Source organism: Bidens hawaiensis, unplaced genomic scaffold (genome assembly GCF_021521415.1).
Source record: "Bidens hawaiensis isolate Kalapana, Puna unplaced genomic scaffold, B.hawaiensis_p1.1 tig00004551_1, whole genome shotgun sequence".
Classification (NCBI taxonomy): Eukaryota; Viridiplantae; Streptophyta; class Magnoliopsida; order Asterales; family Asteraceae; genus Bidens; species Bidens hawaiensis.
Window position 1 is genome coordinate 864,942 of NW_027491277.1, and position 17,855 is coordinate 882,796.

General features: G+C 34.5%; 1 protein-coding gene and 1 pseudogene across 2 annotated transcripts; both read right to left on the reverse strand.

The window, feature by feature from the left end:
- Positions 1-1,825: 1,825 nt before the first annotated feature.
- Positions 1,826-4,912, reverse strand: LOC143626971 (flotillin-like protein 4; annotated as a pseudogene). The gene is made up of 4 exons (XR_013152519.1): positions 4,813-4,912; positions 3,275-3,477; positions 2,409-2,777; positions 1,826-2,335 (listed from the first exon to the last, which is right to left on the reverse strand). The product of XR_013152519.1 is annotated as a flotillin-like protein 4 (transcript).
- A 3,970-nt stretch (positions 4,913-8,882) lies between these two features.
- LOC143626972 (lysM domain receptor-like kinase 4) lies at positions 8,883-11,632 on the reverse strand. The gene is made up of 2 exons (XM_077096886.1): positions 10,777-11,632; positions 8,883-9,957 (listed from the first exon to the last, which is right to left on the reverse strand). The coding sequence occupies exons 1-2, from the start codon at positions 11,568-11,570 to the stop codon at positions 8,883-8,885; spliced, it is 1,869 nt and encodes a 622-aa protein (XP_076953001.1). The 5' UTR covers positions 11,571-11,632.
- Positions 11,633-17,855: the final 6,223 nt, after the last annotated feature.

The window sequence follows — 17,855 nt, forward strand, 5'->3', positions numbered from 1 at the left end:
TTTGGTCTATAAATAGGGAATGATGTCAGACAAATTAACGATTGTGTATTCAGTATTTTCAATCACATATGTTCAGTATTTTAATTCAAGATTTGCTTTTGTGTAACATCCATCTTGTTCTTATTCAATTGTGGATTGTGTGATTTGTTCGCTGATTACCAACACTTTATTCGCTTTTGTTGAAGGTATGCTTTCCAGATTAGATACTTACGTTGTGTATTTTTAGTTCTTTATGTGTGCAATAAATTATGGCTGGTAATTACGTTGTAGTATATAACTAATGTAGTAGGTTTTTATGTCACACAAATTTGCTATTAGAGTTTAGTAAAAGACTACTGTTCATTGAAGGCTTTTATGTTGTATGTGTGTACTAGCTGTAGTGATCTGTAGCTGTTGTGTTAGAGGTTTTGAGTGACTAATATTTAAGCTGTCTACGAATATATTTAAGAATCAAAGTCTTCACAAAAAAGGACCAGAACGGGGTCAAATTCTGATTCTTGTTCAATAAACGTTTTGGCTTCAGAAAGTCATGATCAGGTGGTTGATAATTATAGGAGTGTTGTTGTAGGTTCAAAGAGATTCTCTGCATCTTTGGTTATCAATCATTTTAGGACCTGTTGTAATACAGAAAAATAAGTTGCTTTAACATTTTATAGGTTTTTAAAATGTATTCAGGGCTGCTCTTGCGAGTACGGCCCCGATTTTGGCCCGTTCGGACTCTAGTTCGGTTTTAAAGCGATGCTTCACTTGAAAGTAGTTTTGGGTCAGATGATATATCATTAAAACAATATATTTAAGGCTGCAAAATATGTTATAATATTCTTTTGGTTGCAGGGATCGTTTCTTAGTTGAACGAGTTACCAAAGTGTCGGTTCGGATAGTTTTTAATACACGGTTCAGGTTAAATGTACAGAAGTTAACAAGGTCACTTGCCGGGTTCGTTTTCAAGCTAGTTTACACTTATAAGAGTTACCGATTGGTCATAAATCCAGCCATGGATTTGTTGCTTCTCTCAATAGGATATTTTTTTATAGTTTCAACCTGACTATGTAATCTGCATGTTCTGGAAATATTTACAAAGTTAAATGGTTTGGTTCACTACCAGTTGGTTTGGTTTAAAAACTGAGTTTTCTGGTTAGGAATTTATAATTATTTAAATTTTAATTTCCTGGTTTGGTTTTTAATCATCTAAATCAGTATATCGGGTCTTTGGACGAGTTTCAAGGCCTGCACATGAACGTGATCATTCATGTGTAGGGGTTGGTCACATAAAGTATAAATGAAGGAATGATGAACGTATGGTTACCTTGAACGAATTGGAAATTTCATAAAACTGCGCGTTCAGCCAAATTTTGATATACAGGATTTGAAGGTCTAACGGTCTAACCAACGCTTTAGAACTTGGTGTTGGTCGTGTAAACGAAACCAGTTTCATATTGAAATATATAGTTACATTAATGAACCATCTTCAGTATTAACTTCTTTTTCCGAATGCAAAATAAAGTATACTAGCCAGTTTAACCAACTCACCCCAACATGGTTGGTTTAGTCTGCCGTATTCTAAAACCGTAGTTAACGTCTATTCAACCGGACCATAAACAAAAAGTTCACCAACAAGAAATCAGAAATCACCAGAGTATGTTAACTTACCAAAAATAGTTCCAACCAAAATATGTAAATGTAGCATTCATCACACATAACAGTATAAAACACTCGTCAAACACCAGTAAATTTAGTTCCACAAAATTATACTAATACTCAAACTCATTGTCTAATGATAATAAAAACAAAGGACTTGAATTCATCGCGTTCCATATGTGAAAATTTAGGATTCAGGGAGCTTCCCCATCCAACCTGGCGGCAAAAAATTGGTTTGTTAATTAATTGTGCTAAGCAACGGAGGCAACATCTTGTACACCCTGGCCACTTCCCGCATAGCACCACCTGGATCACAACCATCACCGCTGGTTCCATCACCACCTGCACCCGTCCAAATACTAATCTTTGGCTGCAACCCTTTAATCGCCTCCCCATTAATCTTAGGAATCTCTTGATACATCCCGCCATTGATCATCAAATAATCTCTCAAAGCTCCATAGTTACCTCCCAATGCACCCAAAAGTGTCTTTAAGTAGGTCCCTTGAGCCTGTGCAAGGGCAACTAGACCTTCAGCCTCTTTCTGTTTTGCATATAGCTCACCATCTGCTACTTGTTTCCTGGAGTAGAATGCGGCCTCAGCAATAGCTTTCTGAGCCTCCGCTTCTTTTTCTTTCTCGTAAAGAATTGCTTCTGCGGATTTTTGTTTCCTGTACAGCTCCCAATTCGCCTTTTGTACCTTTTATTACATCCAATTTAATCATTAGTAACTAAACATATGTATTCAATAAATACAAGTTTGAATATATTACCTTGGTTTCATATTCAACACTAGCTTTACTCAAGAATTCCGCCTTAAGTTTCTCCGTCTGAGTCAACGCGTTCATGATCTCAACCTCCTTCTGCAGCTCCGCCTCCCTAAGCGCCACCGCCTTGGTCGCCTCCACCTCCGCCACCTGTGAATCCTTGGCCCACTTGGCCTTCTTCATCGCCAAATCAGCATTTGCTTCTGCCACTTCGGCCTCCCTTTCGTTCTCAAACACCGTCACCTCCGTCCTCACCTTTATCTCTTCCTTCTTCCCCTGCCCTTGCCTCTGCGTCGATTTGATCCTTGTTTCCGCATCAATTTTAGCTGCATTCTGCAGCGTTTGTCCTTCTCGAAGCTTAGCTCCAGTTTCACCCTATATCATAAAATAACAAAACTTTAGTTTAAATTTTTGAATACCCTGTATATATATTTTTACATCAAAATAAATAACAAACGGAGTACAAGCTGCGCTGCTAGTAGGGGTGTCCATAAGGCCCAATCCCGATTAACCCGATCCTACCCCAACCCAAATAAGCTAAATAGGGTCAAAAAGTCTTAATCTGTTTATTCTGGTTAATCCGCCAAACCCATATTATAATTAGGGTCGGGTTATGGGTTTATTAATTTTTGGGAAAAACAAAATCAGGATCTGATTAACCAGAATAATCCGAACTAGTTTAAGTTAACCAGCCCAAATGCCCAAACTTTCTGTAATAAAAAAGTTACCAATTGTTTCTAGACACAAACTATAAAGACTTTACTAATTGATCACGAACTTTAAAAAAAAAAAAAAAAGAAGATTAACCCAGAACCCGAACAGGTTACTCCTCCTTGGATTGCAAATCGTATATTATAACATTTTATTATTACCTTCATCTTGGCTTCAGTGACATCGATTTTCGCCTGATTCTGAGCTTCCATTTGTGTTTTCTGGCCTAAATACGAGAAATACTCGTGTCCGGGAACATCCACCAACTGTTTAACATTCGCATTATATATCCACAACCCGAACTGATTGAGTTCCAGCTGAACCTTCCCGAACACCTCCTGCTTAAACTCTTTGGTTCCTTTAACTATAGATATGTTAATATCTTTTACGTGTTTCTTTCATCCATGGTTAAGTAAACGAGTTCAAATAGGACTCTTTAAAACATTTAATTGAAATACAGGTTCCGTTAATATATGTATAATAATATATTTAATACAATTAATTAGTTTTATGTTTCATATTATATATATCTTAGCTAGAGGGTTACAACTTACAAGTATCTGTGTATTCTTGGTGGATTTCTTGAAAATAAGGTTTTCTAAAGTAGTTCTTATTTGTTAGCTTGAGATGATAATATTTAGTGATTAAATGTTGTTAGCTTGAGATGATAGTATTGAGTTCATGGTAGATTTCAAGAAATTAAAGCTTTTTAATCTAGTAACGTTTGACAATCATGATCATCTTTAGTTATTACAAGGGTTAGGTTTGATCAAATCTAATTGTTTTGAAAAATCATACAGTTGGTGTTTTGAGTTCCTGTTGGGTTAGAGCTCAAATTGTGATTTTAATTTTGTTGGTATTCAAGATTTTTAAATATAGTTATTATTAATTGATAGAATGTGTATAAATTACTTATTTTTAATTCAAAACTGTAGTAAAATTTGGGCTAACTTCGTAATGATTTCTTGGTTACTGATCAGTCCCGCATTATATTTTGATCATAACAACATATTTAAAATCTTTTAATTTTTACGTGTATCATGCGTAAGTCGCCTCTAATATGTCGCTGGTAGATTTACATGAGAAGGTATGAAACAGGCTAAGTTTTATAAATATTAATATACTAGCTTTTAGCCCATGTGTTACGGTGTTTATTTAGGTTTTTAATTTTTAACTGCTTTATTATTTTATAACAAACTACTTACAACAATAATTATAAATAACTATAGGTTCTTGTTGATGAGGCTAATAACCAAATAAAATTATTGTTATATAAACTATTTAATTTAAACATGGGATCTAATAGACTTCGAATAATAAACTCTTTCAAGTCATTTACCATGAAGATATTTATATATGTACAACTAAAAAGACCATGTAAATTACCTTAAGTTACTTAAGTATGATGGATTCCAAATTTATAATATACACTGATGCAAAAGAAAAAAAAACACAGAACACTCACAATTTAGAAAGAGGAGAAAAAGCAAAGCCGTCATTGAAGACCCAATAAGCTTCTACAAAAATTCCTTCATTCCGTGCAAATCTATCAAATAGTACTTCCGTTTGTTAGAAAATTCAATATTAATTCGGCAAGAGCACAAATACAAAACAGTTAGTGAAATAGACAAAACATACATGTTACTACTGAGTAAACAGAGTATCTTATAAGTTAAAAATTCACAATATAGACATATACCGTATTGATTAGTCATGTAAAGTACATGAAGAAAAGAGCTCGCCAGAAAGTATTGTCCAAGAGTCAAAACATCAACATCGATTAAGGGTAAATCAGCCATGGCATGGCTTGCTTCAACTATTCATCAGAGTCTCCAGATCCCAGCATTATTGATGTTTTAGTAATAATTCCTTTTTTACCTAGGGTATGTTTGGTATGACGTAATGGAATGAATGAGGGAATGGAATGGACAAAAGAATGAAATAAATCATTACCATTTCATTATCATGTTTGGTACCATGTAGGAATGGAATGATCGTCCCTTTATTATTATTATTATTACTACTACTACTGCTGCTACCATTATTAGTATTATTATTAGTAATAATATAAATATTCATATTAACTCATTTTTTTAGGATCCGTGCATTTCAGCGAGATCATCAAAACGAATAAAAACATTCGTAAAATGTTGAATCGCGCATGCATATTGTGAAACGTTGACTCGTCAAATAGTAATAATATAGATAATACAATAATAACTGTAAGATAATAATAGGTTATATTTTATTATACAAACCAATAAGATAATATAATCATAATCATAATATAATATAATAATAATATGTTATATTAATAATAATAATATGTTATATTAATAATAATAATACAAATATTATATATTATATATTATATAATATTAATAATATTATTATTATTATTAGTGATGGATTCCATTCCATGAAGGAATGAAAAAAAAAACACCTATTACTAAAAGAATGAAAATCCTATATTTGAAAAGAATTTCATTCACTATGGAATGGTTCTTTCCATTATCACATGACAACCAAACATGATTTTTTCATTCCATTGTAATGACTCACTTCATTCCCTCTTTCATTCTCTTATACCAAATGCTACCTTAGCATGCTTTAGCATCGACAAACTCTTCATATCTACACCCACAAAATATAATTTAATAATATAACTCATTGTTTCATATTAATAGCTAAGATTTTGATTTACTCACCCAGCTCATGGGTCTCTTACGTACTATTCGTTGTAGTCGTTTAACTGTTTCAATATTATGGGCAAAAGCATCCAAACCATGAGTTTGCCAACATGGATACAGATTCTAAATCACCCCGGAAATCAAAAGACAAACTATCCACCATTATCTCTGGCTTGCTTTTCTACCATGCATTTACTTTAATTCTTTAATTCTTTAATTATGTCCTTTTTGTATTTTAAAAAGTTACAAAAGAAGATAGTTTGTATTATTTATGAGCATTCATTGCTTTGACAGTTTCAGCAAAGTGACTCCCGCCATCTGGCAAATCATCCCAGTCCACACTTGTTAAAAACTATGTAATCCACACTACAATGTGAAACATCAAAAAAAGTTGTTTTAAGATTTTTTGTTTATGACACCCAAATACACTGCCTAACCAATGGGGTACGGTAAAAAACGTCCTTAAAGGGGTTCAAGGTAAACTTTAGCTCATTGTAGTCAGTGTTTTGTGGCTCCATAGGATCTAGTGGTGCGATTTTTTTTTCGCTTTCCAGAGGCACACATGGGTACATGACTTGCATATAAAATATACAACTACAAACTGTGCAATAACAAGATATATCATAAGCACCTTTATTTAGACATTCTGAAAGAAGAGGTTGTCTTTTTTTTTTATGAAGTTCCACGGTAAACTTTGCCACCAATCAAAGTAGACTACAAATTTTAGCTACTCTGTAGTTGGTGGGCTATCAGATCAGATTCCAGAGTGCAAGAATCCATAGAGCTACCTTTTCTGAAGGCTGAAAATTGGCTTGATTTTGAAACTTAAAGTTGATTCTGATTGATCATATTATTTCGTGTTAGGGGCCAACATGATCCTGCCATTGAAGTCGACAATAGCTGGAGACGACAGGAAACATTTATCATAATTAAGATAGGTATGCTTTATAATCAAAAGACCCTCATATATAAATAATTAGAAAGATGTTATTTATTTTGTTATCAACATAATTAATACTTTACTTCCTGCTTGCTAGCATGACTTCAATGGCTGATAAATGATCAATGACCTGCTTATGCGGAACCGGTGGCTTGAATGATAATTCTGTTTTTAAGAGTGTGGATTCATGCAGGTAAAATACAAATAAAGAACGGCATTTTCAAGTTTAGGAATAGTGTAAAAGTTTGGTGTGTCAACCTGCAAACACAATTGGCTAAACGCCTAAATAGTTTACTATCGACCCATTAACCTGTTTCAAAGTAAATGGGTCAAGGTTACATTTTTAGGTAAACGGCTCAAGGCAAAAATTTTTAGTAAACGGGTGAAAATATCATTTTTTGGTGCATGATCAAAATTATAATTGTTGGTGAATAGCTCAATATAATTATATTATAATATAATTATATTATATTATATTATACATAAAAAAGGTTTTTCTTCTAGGTCATATTTAACCTAGTAACAGGCCAATTTTTTGTTTCATTAATTGGTGAATATATGCCCATAAAATAACAACAAAAGAACAACCAAGTAAATTTCATACATATAGGATGTTGTCACTATAACCCGATTGACCTCTCATGAACTATTTTCACTGGAAAGATGGTGGCTCACCAGTTGGTATGGCGTGATTGTTGCTACCTATTGAAGGAGGCATTATTAACTCTTAAGGGTACTAATGAAGCTTGTGAACTTAGTGGTGAACTAATGGTTGGATTATTTGATGAAATAGTGTTTTCAAGTGTATTTGTGTGATTGTAACATAAAAAAATGGCAATATTGCTTAATGATTTGTAAACATCTATGTCAATTATTTTTTTTATTATTATTATTAGCATTATCATTTTTGTTAACTAGCATAACTATTAATATATATCTGTGACAATAGTTATTCTTTTATTGTTAGGCCATAAGGTATACTCTAACCCATTCTAACTTCACATAAGCTTCACATCACTCATTTTTTCTCTTTCACTCCATGTCATCCAAAAGAAATGGTTTAACTCATTTAACTTCATCTCTCTCCTATTAATATTTAATTTAAAATCAAACATTTAGTTTAATTACCAAAATAAATAATAACAAAACAATTAGTAATTAATACATATTTAATGCATATTGTTCATTTTAACCCGTTAGAAGCATAACTCATGGGCTATTTTAACACACTTAACACAAGTGGGGAGTGGTTTAACCCATCTTTAAAGTGCCATGTCATGTTAACCCATGTAGAGGTTAGAGTATACCCCATGGCCTTAGTATCATCACTATTATTACTATTATTCTTATTAATATATGTATGATAATTACTATATGATAATCAGTGGTAGTGGAGGTGGCTTATGTTATTAATATAACATTATCAGACGGGTATAAAACTAGTTATACTGGGTCTTCTTTTATAATTTATATAATCTAGGCTAATGTCCATGATAAATAAAAAGTTGAGTTTTTTAGGTGTAGTGTCCATTGTCTAGTTAAAATAAAAAAAAAATAGAGAGTTACCCTAAGTCCATAACTATAGAAATTCCTTTTAAACACTTTACTTATTATTCTTTTTAAACATGATTTATTTATCGTTTACATTGAAACTGAAGGCAAACGGGCAACAACCTTTGCAGATGCCTCATTTTGAATTAACTTATATATCATGAAATAAACAGTTTCTGTTAAACGAGAAATCAATAGTATTCCGGAAATAGCTAATTCAACATAACTGCCTTTAACTAGTTTTACATTAGGCTATGTGTAGTGGAGTAGCTACAAAATGGGGGCGATTTGTGTTATGTGACGTCCAGTCAGCAAAATGTGGGTTTTTGTTACAGGGGTGTAGTGGTGTTGTAGCCCAATAGTGTATATATATATATATATATATATATATATATATATCACACAACACAATATAATAATAATCTGCAAATGTTGGCTGGCGAAAAAAACTGATCACCCCTCCCTTATCGCCCCTATTGTTGTCGGGGTGGTGGGAGGGAGGGGGGGTGTTCGCTCCAAATATCACCCTCATCGCCCCTCACATATCGCCCATTACGGATACCCTTACAACATTCTTCGCCATTATCTTCAATCCGATACTAACATTGCATCACTTTGCAAATTAACCTGAATTTTAACCAAAGAAGACACAATCTCATCCATGCTCGGCCTGCTTTCCGGATCATGTTTCAAGCAATTCAGACTTAATCTCACCACTTGAACTGCATAACCCATGCTTCCATTTTCTTCATTTCCTAAATCAACCATACCCCATATCTCACTTTGTGCATTTTCTCCCTCCATAATTGCACCAACTGCTGTAGAAAGCAGTACCTCTTGACCTCCATATCTAAACACAGCATATTTCCCAGTAACTAGTTCCAACAACACCACTCCAAACGCATAAACATCAACTTTCGACGTAACCAAACCATTTTCTACATATTCAGGAGCCATATAACCTCTAGTACCCACAATTCTATTATCATTCCCTTCATCAATAGTTCTTGCAAGACTGAAATTTGTAATCTTTGCTCTTAGATTACCATCAAGAACTATGTTGCAGGTGTTAAGGTTATTATGCACATACCCCGGCTTGGTGAAGTTATGAAGATAACGAAGCCCGCTAGCCACATCAATAGCGATTTGAATACGAATACGCAAACTACGAGGTTCCTTTAGCCAATCTTTAAGCGAACCCATCTTCATGTATTCTAAAACAAGGTACCACGATTCTTGATGCTTGCAAAAACCATTCAGTTTTACCAAATTAATATGGTTAATCTTGCTCAATATATTCACTTGCTTGCATACATCAATACTCGTCTTTTTAACAGCTAAAATCTGGTTTCCAAACATTCCTTGGTACACAGATTCTTTTATCCAATGCTTACTATCAAAGTTTTCTGTAGCGGTTTGCAGCTCCTTAAAGCTATAAACTTTAGTAATTCGCTCAAAGCTTGAAATTTTAGCAAGAAGATATGCAGGCAAAATCTCGTTTTCTGTCTCGTTATTCCTTTTGCTCCTCATGTAAATCATGCCTACTACAGTAACCAGAACAGCTGTGAATACAAGAAAAGAACACGCTGCTGCAATTCCAACTTTTTTTGATTTGTGTGCTTTCGATCTTCTCGCAGAAGTTAACGAATTTGGTGGATTATACCTGAAAGAATTCAAAATAACATAAAAAGTGGTGATCAACAATATCTTTCGTGTATTGAATAACTATAACTAAAAACCATATCTATTGAAGATTAAAATGGAAATGATAACTATTAATAAAGGTAACCATCTAATAATAATAAAACGTTATTAACTATCCGAATATTTAAAACAAAGATAGAACCCTATTAGTAAAAGACATAATTTCTCGCCACCATATGTTTTTGTCGAAATTTTGACTCAGTTTTGCATAGAACGTCCTATTTTGCTTGTAGTGGAATAATGACTAACGAACAAAATTAAAAATAAAACTATAAAAGATACGTCAAATAATTGTTGGGGATTTTGAAGTAGCAACTTGAATAATCAGAGTCGTATGATAACTTTTAGATTAAAAGTTAATTTGGTTAGCGGTTCTCCAAAATGCTTTAATCTGATAAAACTCTGACTTGAGACAAGAAATTTGTATGGAATGTGTATGGAAGAAGAACCAAAGAGATTGTCGATCAAACATAAATGGTGTTTTATCTCTATGGCAGTTATTAATACAGATAATTGCTTCAAGCAGTTATCTTTTCAGATTTTAAATATTAGTTTTAGTAAGCCCCTAGACCAGCTAGGGACCGCCCCCGCAACCCCGTTCGTTAGGGGCTTCGCCCCAAAATCATAACAAACTAAAACAAGTGTGCACTCCGCACATCCCTAGCTTGCTTAATGTTTATTATAATACGTTGTCGACCAATTAATCTAATTGCACTAAAAATATTAACAATAATAATAACTATAATGGATAATAATAAACTCGATTAAAAGTACTTACCGTTGGATTACTGTCGGGGAAATATAAGGTTTGTCGGGTAACGGAATCAACAACGTAGTGAAAGCGTACAAAGTGTCGGTTTCACTAATCCCGTTTGCTGTTAGCACACTTTCGGCAGTCACGTTAAATCTGCGAGCAACAAGATTCACACTATCACCGAAACTAAGCCGGCAGGTCAACAGATGTTTTGTGCCATTCAAGATTTGATCTTTCGTAGGACAAGCACAACGAAGTGGAACTTTGAGTTCAAACCCTTCTTTTAACTCGAACTGGTCGTACAGATTTGCATGTTTTAACGAAGCACACGTCGATAAACCCTGAAACGTGTTATTTGCTACAACAAAATAGGTTAGTGATTGTGGTTTAATACGGTAAGTGGTGATTGATTGATAATATTTATTGGAGCAAGAACAGTTTACTGGAATTATGATCTCTTTGTCATCAGGGAAAACGGTGGTTTTCGAGGCATTATTGATTCGGGCAAGGTTAGATGGGTTGGCAGACATAAGGGCGGCGATGGTGGCCACGGAGTTGTATGGTGGTTGGGATTTGAAGACAAGAAAGGAGATACATGAAGTGTGTTGGCCGTTGCAAGTGTAGAGGGTTTTGTTTGTGCAGTTAAAAGGTTGGTTTGCTGAGTATTGTTGTTGAGATTTGATGCATGAAGATTGGAAGCTGATGAACAAGAAGATATTGAGTATAGCCCACTTCATATTTGCAATATCTTTTATCTTTTGAAGAAGTGAAGTGAAAAGATTATGGTTGTGTGGGTGCTTAGGACTTAAGAATGCCATGGCCTTTATGATTTATAATAATGGAGATTGGGATGATAGGTAAGTATATATATTTTTAGTTATCTTTTATTAAGAGAATTCATAGAATTTTGTTGGTTGTTAATGTTGGAGAGAATCTATAGGTAATTTTTTCGGATTTGTAAGCGCTTAAAAATGTTTTTGTTCGAGTTAAAAAACTAATGTCTTTACACAAATAAATATATGAATCGGGTAATTTTGTAAGTTTTAACCCATGAATCTAAGTCAATAAACCCATCAAAGTAACACTACTATTGTTCCTATCAGTAACAAAAAGATGAAACATTCCAAGTATATGACTAGTATGTAAGTCTTCAAATTTTGTTATTTTCTAATTGTATTTACGTGAACCTAGTTTCCTCAGAATCTTGCCTAATATATGGATTTGGCTTTTATCTATGTAGAAATGTTCAAAGCTTCCGAAAACTAAATAATAAAAAACATAAAAGTTACTTTAGTAGTTAGGTTATGTATTTTATTAATTCAATAGTGAGTTGAATAGGTCAAAATTGTATTATTTTTCATGTACACATGTAAGATGACATGTCATATTTTATTTAAAAAAAAATATAAACACCGAGGTTGTCATTTATGTTTATACCAAATTTCACTCGGTATTCTTTATCTTCAAAATTGATAAGTATTTTCCTTTACGTTTCAGAATCTAACAACGTTTGTCCTATTCCCTAACCTCGTTAAATTCCGTCGTTAAGTAAGATCATGTGCAGCTCACATGGAGGCATAACAACAATTTCACAACCCCTTTTTTTATTTTCTTTTAAATTTTAAACAAATTAAATTAAAACATTTGCACATATATTATTTAGGGGCTGTTTGTTTTAGTTCTGAATGACATCATTCAGAGACAAAGGTCTGATTCGGCTAGATTCAGATTGTTTGTTTTATAGAAGTTCACATCTGAATTGTTGAATGGAGCTCTTAATGGCTCAGCTTTGGAGAGAATCTGAATGAAAAAGAGGACCATTTTATCCTTAACATATGGCATTCCTTCTACAGCTCTACCACATATCAGCAGCGCATTCACCCTAATAACCACAACCTGTCACCGTCGCAGGTCCTTGCCACCTATCACCGCCGGCCTTCCATCTCCGGCGAGTCACTGCTGCCGGCTCTCGTACATATACCGGAGATTTTGAGTCATTGTAAGTTTCGACCGATCACAAAACTAAGATCTGTAATATGATATAAATCTTTTGTTGTAATGGTTCTACTGTTGTAATTATCAATATGGATTTTAGACTTGTATTCTCTTATTATTACCTGGATTCATTGTACTCAAGCACTGTGTCATTTTTCTGGTTTATAGTTATATTAGTCAAGTGGTTAAAAGATTAATATAACGTTGATTATTGAGGATTTGAGTCATCGCTAGATTGAATCGATGGCATAACTATGATTTGTAGAGTATATGTATAGATGAGCAAATGGTACACGGTAATGTAATGAAACGGGTACTGTTACCAATTCGGCCCCAACTTTTTGAGGTTTTGGTATCGACCGTATCGGTACAGCTCATTACTAGAGTGTTGTAATTCAATATCTACCATTGCAATGCGTGTGGTTCTTGTTAGTTTGTATAATTAACAGGTGATTGGATTTGTATTTAATAATCAAAATGAGATCTTGATTTAAAAGGCATATTGTTATTGTTTTGTAGGTGCGAAGGTAGGCTAGAACGCAAGGACAGGAAAAAAGAAAAAAAAAACTTATGTACATAGTTGAAGGAACCACTAATGCATACATCAAGGTGAACACAAACCACAGTTTTAAAGAAAATGGTGGTCAGTATGTGGAGGCTTCAAGTTTCAACTGTGACAACTAAAGTATGCTCATGTATTGAAAACACATTGTCTTATGTTCATTATTTTTATTGATTTATTGTGTTGATTGATTGCACTTATATACTACAATCTACATTAAAGTTTATATTGGGAGACGGTGTTTGTATCTCTTGTATTTATATGAATCGGTCTTTTGGTATACGTGGTAGGAAAATGCATTTGATTTGTCTTTGGTTTTAATTTTCTTGCAAAATGCATGAAAAACTTAATGTAAGTTGTCACTTTATGTAATAAACTTTTAAACATATGTTTTATAATAATATACAAAGTGGAGAAAGTGATGGTAAGTTGGTACACGACATCAAATAGTTCTGAAGGGTAAAATTATCATTCTGCACAATCATTCAGAGGTCCAACCAAACAGCACTTGATGATTCAGCACTTACTGGTTCAGAGTCTCTTAATCATTTGTCAAACAGTCTTAATCATTTGTCAAACAGTCTTAATTTAATGCCTCAACATTTGCCAAACAACCCCTTAATTTAACTCCAATCCAAAACCCAAAGCACCCCACCGTCTATCCTACCTCCACAGCATCCAACAGCATCACCTCCGGCCACCACGACTGTTACACCAACATCACCCCCGCAACGACGGGTAGGGTTCTGCCTTGCTTCGCTTTTCCAGCAAAGGTTGTGCAAGTTGGGAATTTTTCATTTGAGTTTTGTGCATACACCACACTACCTCTCGCCGTCGGCAAGTGGATCTGTGGTTGGAAATGTTTCAGACAACGGAGATAGCGAGCCGGATCTAGGGCTTATCGATTTAAACACCAGATCTAGGGTTTCTCGGAATACCGCAATACCACAACGCCGCCACCATCTTAACAGAGTTTTTGGCCGGAGAGAGAGAAGGTGAAGATAGGGTCGGATCTGGTATTTAACTTGGCGGTGGTGGTAGTCACAAGCGGCGATAGTGATACTCTTTTAGGCTATGCGTAGTGGAGGGGATACAAATTGGTCGAATTGCGAAACGTGGCGCCCAGTTAGCAAAGGGTGGGAATTTGTTTTTGGGGTGTAATGGTGTAGGGGCTACAAACTGGGCCCAAAGTATCTTTTTTTTTATTATTTTCTTTTTATATTTAAACTAATCAAATAAAAACCAATTTATTTAAATAATTAAATAAAAATGCATTAAAATTAAAAATAATTACAAAAAAAAATACATAACTAAAAAAAGATACATAACTAAAAAAACGTAACTAAAAAAAATAGTAATATCCATAATATTCGCGCATTTTTTCGACTTGTCGTCGTTGCAACAATGCAGCCTCTTCATGTGACCCGGTCGCTTTGAGGGATTCGTATTTTTTACTCATCTTCCGCAACTCCATCATAGCGGCAATCTTTTCATGTTGTTTGTTGGTTTCTCTCATGGTATCGTTGAGTTCCTCGACAAACTTTTTGTGTTTTTTGATGATTTCGATCATGATAGCGGTGAGTTCCACGGGTTTCGGTTGGTTCGGGTTGTTTGTAAGATTCATTTAGCTAGATTTTTTGAAGAATTTGGGTATGAATTATGTATGAAATGGAGAAGAAGGTGTTTGTTTATATATATATATATATATATGTATATTGTTTTAATTAATTTTTTTTTTTATTTTTTACCGTTTGAAAACGGTCCATTTAATATAATATTATTATTATATTCAAACCATCCCGGCGACAAAAGAACCCCGCCCCTGCCCCTTTTCGCCCAAAAATCGGGGGGGGGGGGGTTTCCAAAGCCTTCTCGCCCCTTTTTCTTCCTAACCCACGCCCACTACGCGCTGCCTTAATGAGAGATGAAGATGGTTCCAGATTCCGTGGTCACAATCAATGATAGCTATGGTGATGGTGGTGTTTTTTTAAAGAGTGTGTTTTCAATGTTTATAAACAAAGAATCAAAGAGGTGAAGTGTAGATATTTTTCTTTTTTTTTAATTATAAAAAATTGAATTAAATAGGTTAAATTACCAGTTCGTCCCTCAAGTGCAAGGCATATGACTTGACTTAACGAGAAAAACCAACCGGGTTAGGGTTAAAGAACAAACGATGTAGCATTTCGAAACTTAAAGGACAAAACCTGTCAATTTTAAAGATAAAGAACACAAAGTGAAATTTTGTACAAAGATAAAGGACAATTTCTGTGATTCTGTCAAAAAAAAAGAACTTTCGCTTTCCATATCAAAGTTATATATCCTCCTTTATTTGTTCTAAAAAAAGATATAGAATTACAAAAATTTTCTTTTAAACATATTGATTTATTGATTAAGTTTTTCTAAAAGTTTACTTTCAGACAGTGTCCTTTATAATAAATGTTTATTTGAATTTCGTCCTTTTGTTTAATGGTTATTCAAAAATTCAGTTAAGCGAAGTCATGTGCCATGAGCAAATAGGTAATTTCCTATGATATTTGGTTGATAATTAATGAATTATAAATCACATAATCTAATGGCCCCACCTTTTACACAAGCCTTTATTCTCTCTGCTCATTCATCTTCTCCACCCCAATTGCTGACCAAGACCACAACCATCATCCTTCCACCGGTTTACGTTATGATATATTTACTTGGGCTAAGGGTAATGGGGCTTGATCCCACCCCAAGTGATCCAATACATATCCGATACGTAGGTGCTGACGTGACACATGATTAAGCCCCAGAGTGTAGTGGTTCAGGTGGGATCGATCATTGAATTTTTTTTTATTAAACACAAAAATACTAAATTAAATCATTTCATTAAAATAAAAATAAAAAGGAAAATAAAAACATAAATGTAAAATGCAACAACCTCTAAAAAATACATAAAAATAGCGTTTTTATTTTTTTTCGCAAATTCCTTCCGAATACGACCTTTTTCTTCCTCCATTATCGCTTGGTCGGATGGTGATAGGTGGCTAAAGTCTTTGGCTAGAAAAGCCAAACTCTTGAACCGGTTTTTTTATGTGGAGCTTCACCAATCGAGAAGATGCCACTTGACATTTCCTTAATTTTCTTTTTATAGTCATCATCACCAACCGGTTTTTCCCACGTTCCCTACCCGGGGGTGGCTACAACCTTGGTCTTTCAAATGTCCTTCGGACAAGTTTAGGTCGAAGTTAATTTGATTCTCCTACCCGCTCGAAGAGATTGTAAGGCCCATTTCTAGGATTAGTCTTTGATATTTGTATCTTGTACTTCGTTTGCACTTGTTTATGTTGTTTATGTTTATTAAACACTTTGTAAAGTATGTTTGGGCCCACTGCCACTTGTACTTAAGCCAATTGAGCTATTTTGGTAATGAAAGACTTGTGCATGAGAATGCACACACTATATATTGTGTGTGTATCTCTTACACAATACAACCTTTTTGCAAATATCTTATACTTACTCATACAAACTCCCTCTTTCTCTATTCTTTGTTCAAGGCAATAACAAACAAACAAGATCCGAGATCTCGGTCCTAGCTAGTTGTTTACGTTAACTAGTGTAGAGGTTGATCCAAGATAACTAGTTGTGTATTGTTAGATCCAGTCAAGAGACCTACAGAGACATATGTGCCGGGCGAAATAGTTTTCGTACGTTTTGCTACTTCGTCAAAGTCCTCCTCACATTGTTGCATCCATTTCGAGCACTTCCTTAAAAACTCCCACAAGTAGCCCTCCTCAAACCTCTTCAAGCCCAACAGCTCCTTTTGAGCAACCCAGTGTCCAACTGTTATTTTTAGCCTCGTGATCCGGCTCGCCCCAGGGCTTCGCTCCCCTAATCGCGGATAGGTGGTAGTGATGTTCGCGATCGCTGCCTGCTGTCACGTCCTTCGCGTCCCCCTGTTGGCGCTCCATAACCCATGGCCTTATATGTAATCATTTATTATATGTCACGTGATTAAAAAATATGAATGACTCGTTTGAGTCTTATGAAGTTAGCTTTTATTGAGACAAAACACTAGTCTCGTGACGTAATATTCATTTTCTTAGATGACTAGGTTGAAAGTCATAACTTAAAATGAAATAAAAACTAATTTTTAAATCAAAACTTGTTTGAACTAGGAAGTGTTAAATTTTAATTACGAACTAATGGTTTGCCCCCCGCACACTGGGGCGAGGACACGTATGTATCTCGTTGTTACCTATGCTGTTGTTACCTATGCTCGAGTGTCCGTAACCGCAGCAAATATATTTAATATTTTTTCACAAACATGTAAAATGTACTATTCGGCAAACTCCATGGAACCGAAGACTTAGCGGTCAAATTTCATAGTGGGAATGGATACAACCATAGCTGGTTCAAGGCCTACAACCCTGGTACTCTTGATGTCATTATGTCACCAAATGGTTAGGTTAGAATAAAATCATAGTAACACAAACACAGTTACAAATTTCAACCAAGGTAACAATCTAGGTATATTGGAAATTAAAATCAATTATTTCTTAAGAAATCCGTCACC

Coding starts and splice junctions, on each gene's coding strand:
- LOC143626972 (XM_077096886.1), bottom strand. CDS start 11,570: ATGGCATTCTTAAGTCCTAAGCACCCACACAACCATAATCTTTTCACT. Junction 9,958..10,776: donor TCCCCGACAGTAATCCAACG/GTAAGTACTTTT, acceptor GAATTCTTTCAG/GTATAATCCACCAAATTCGT.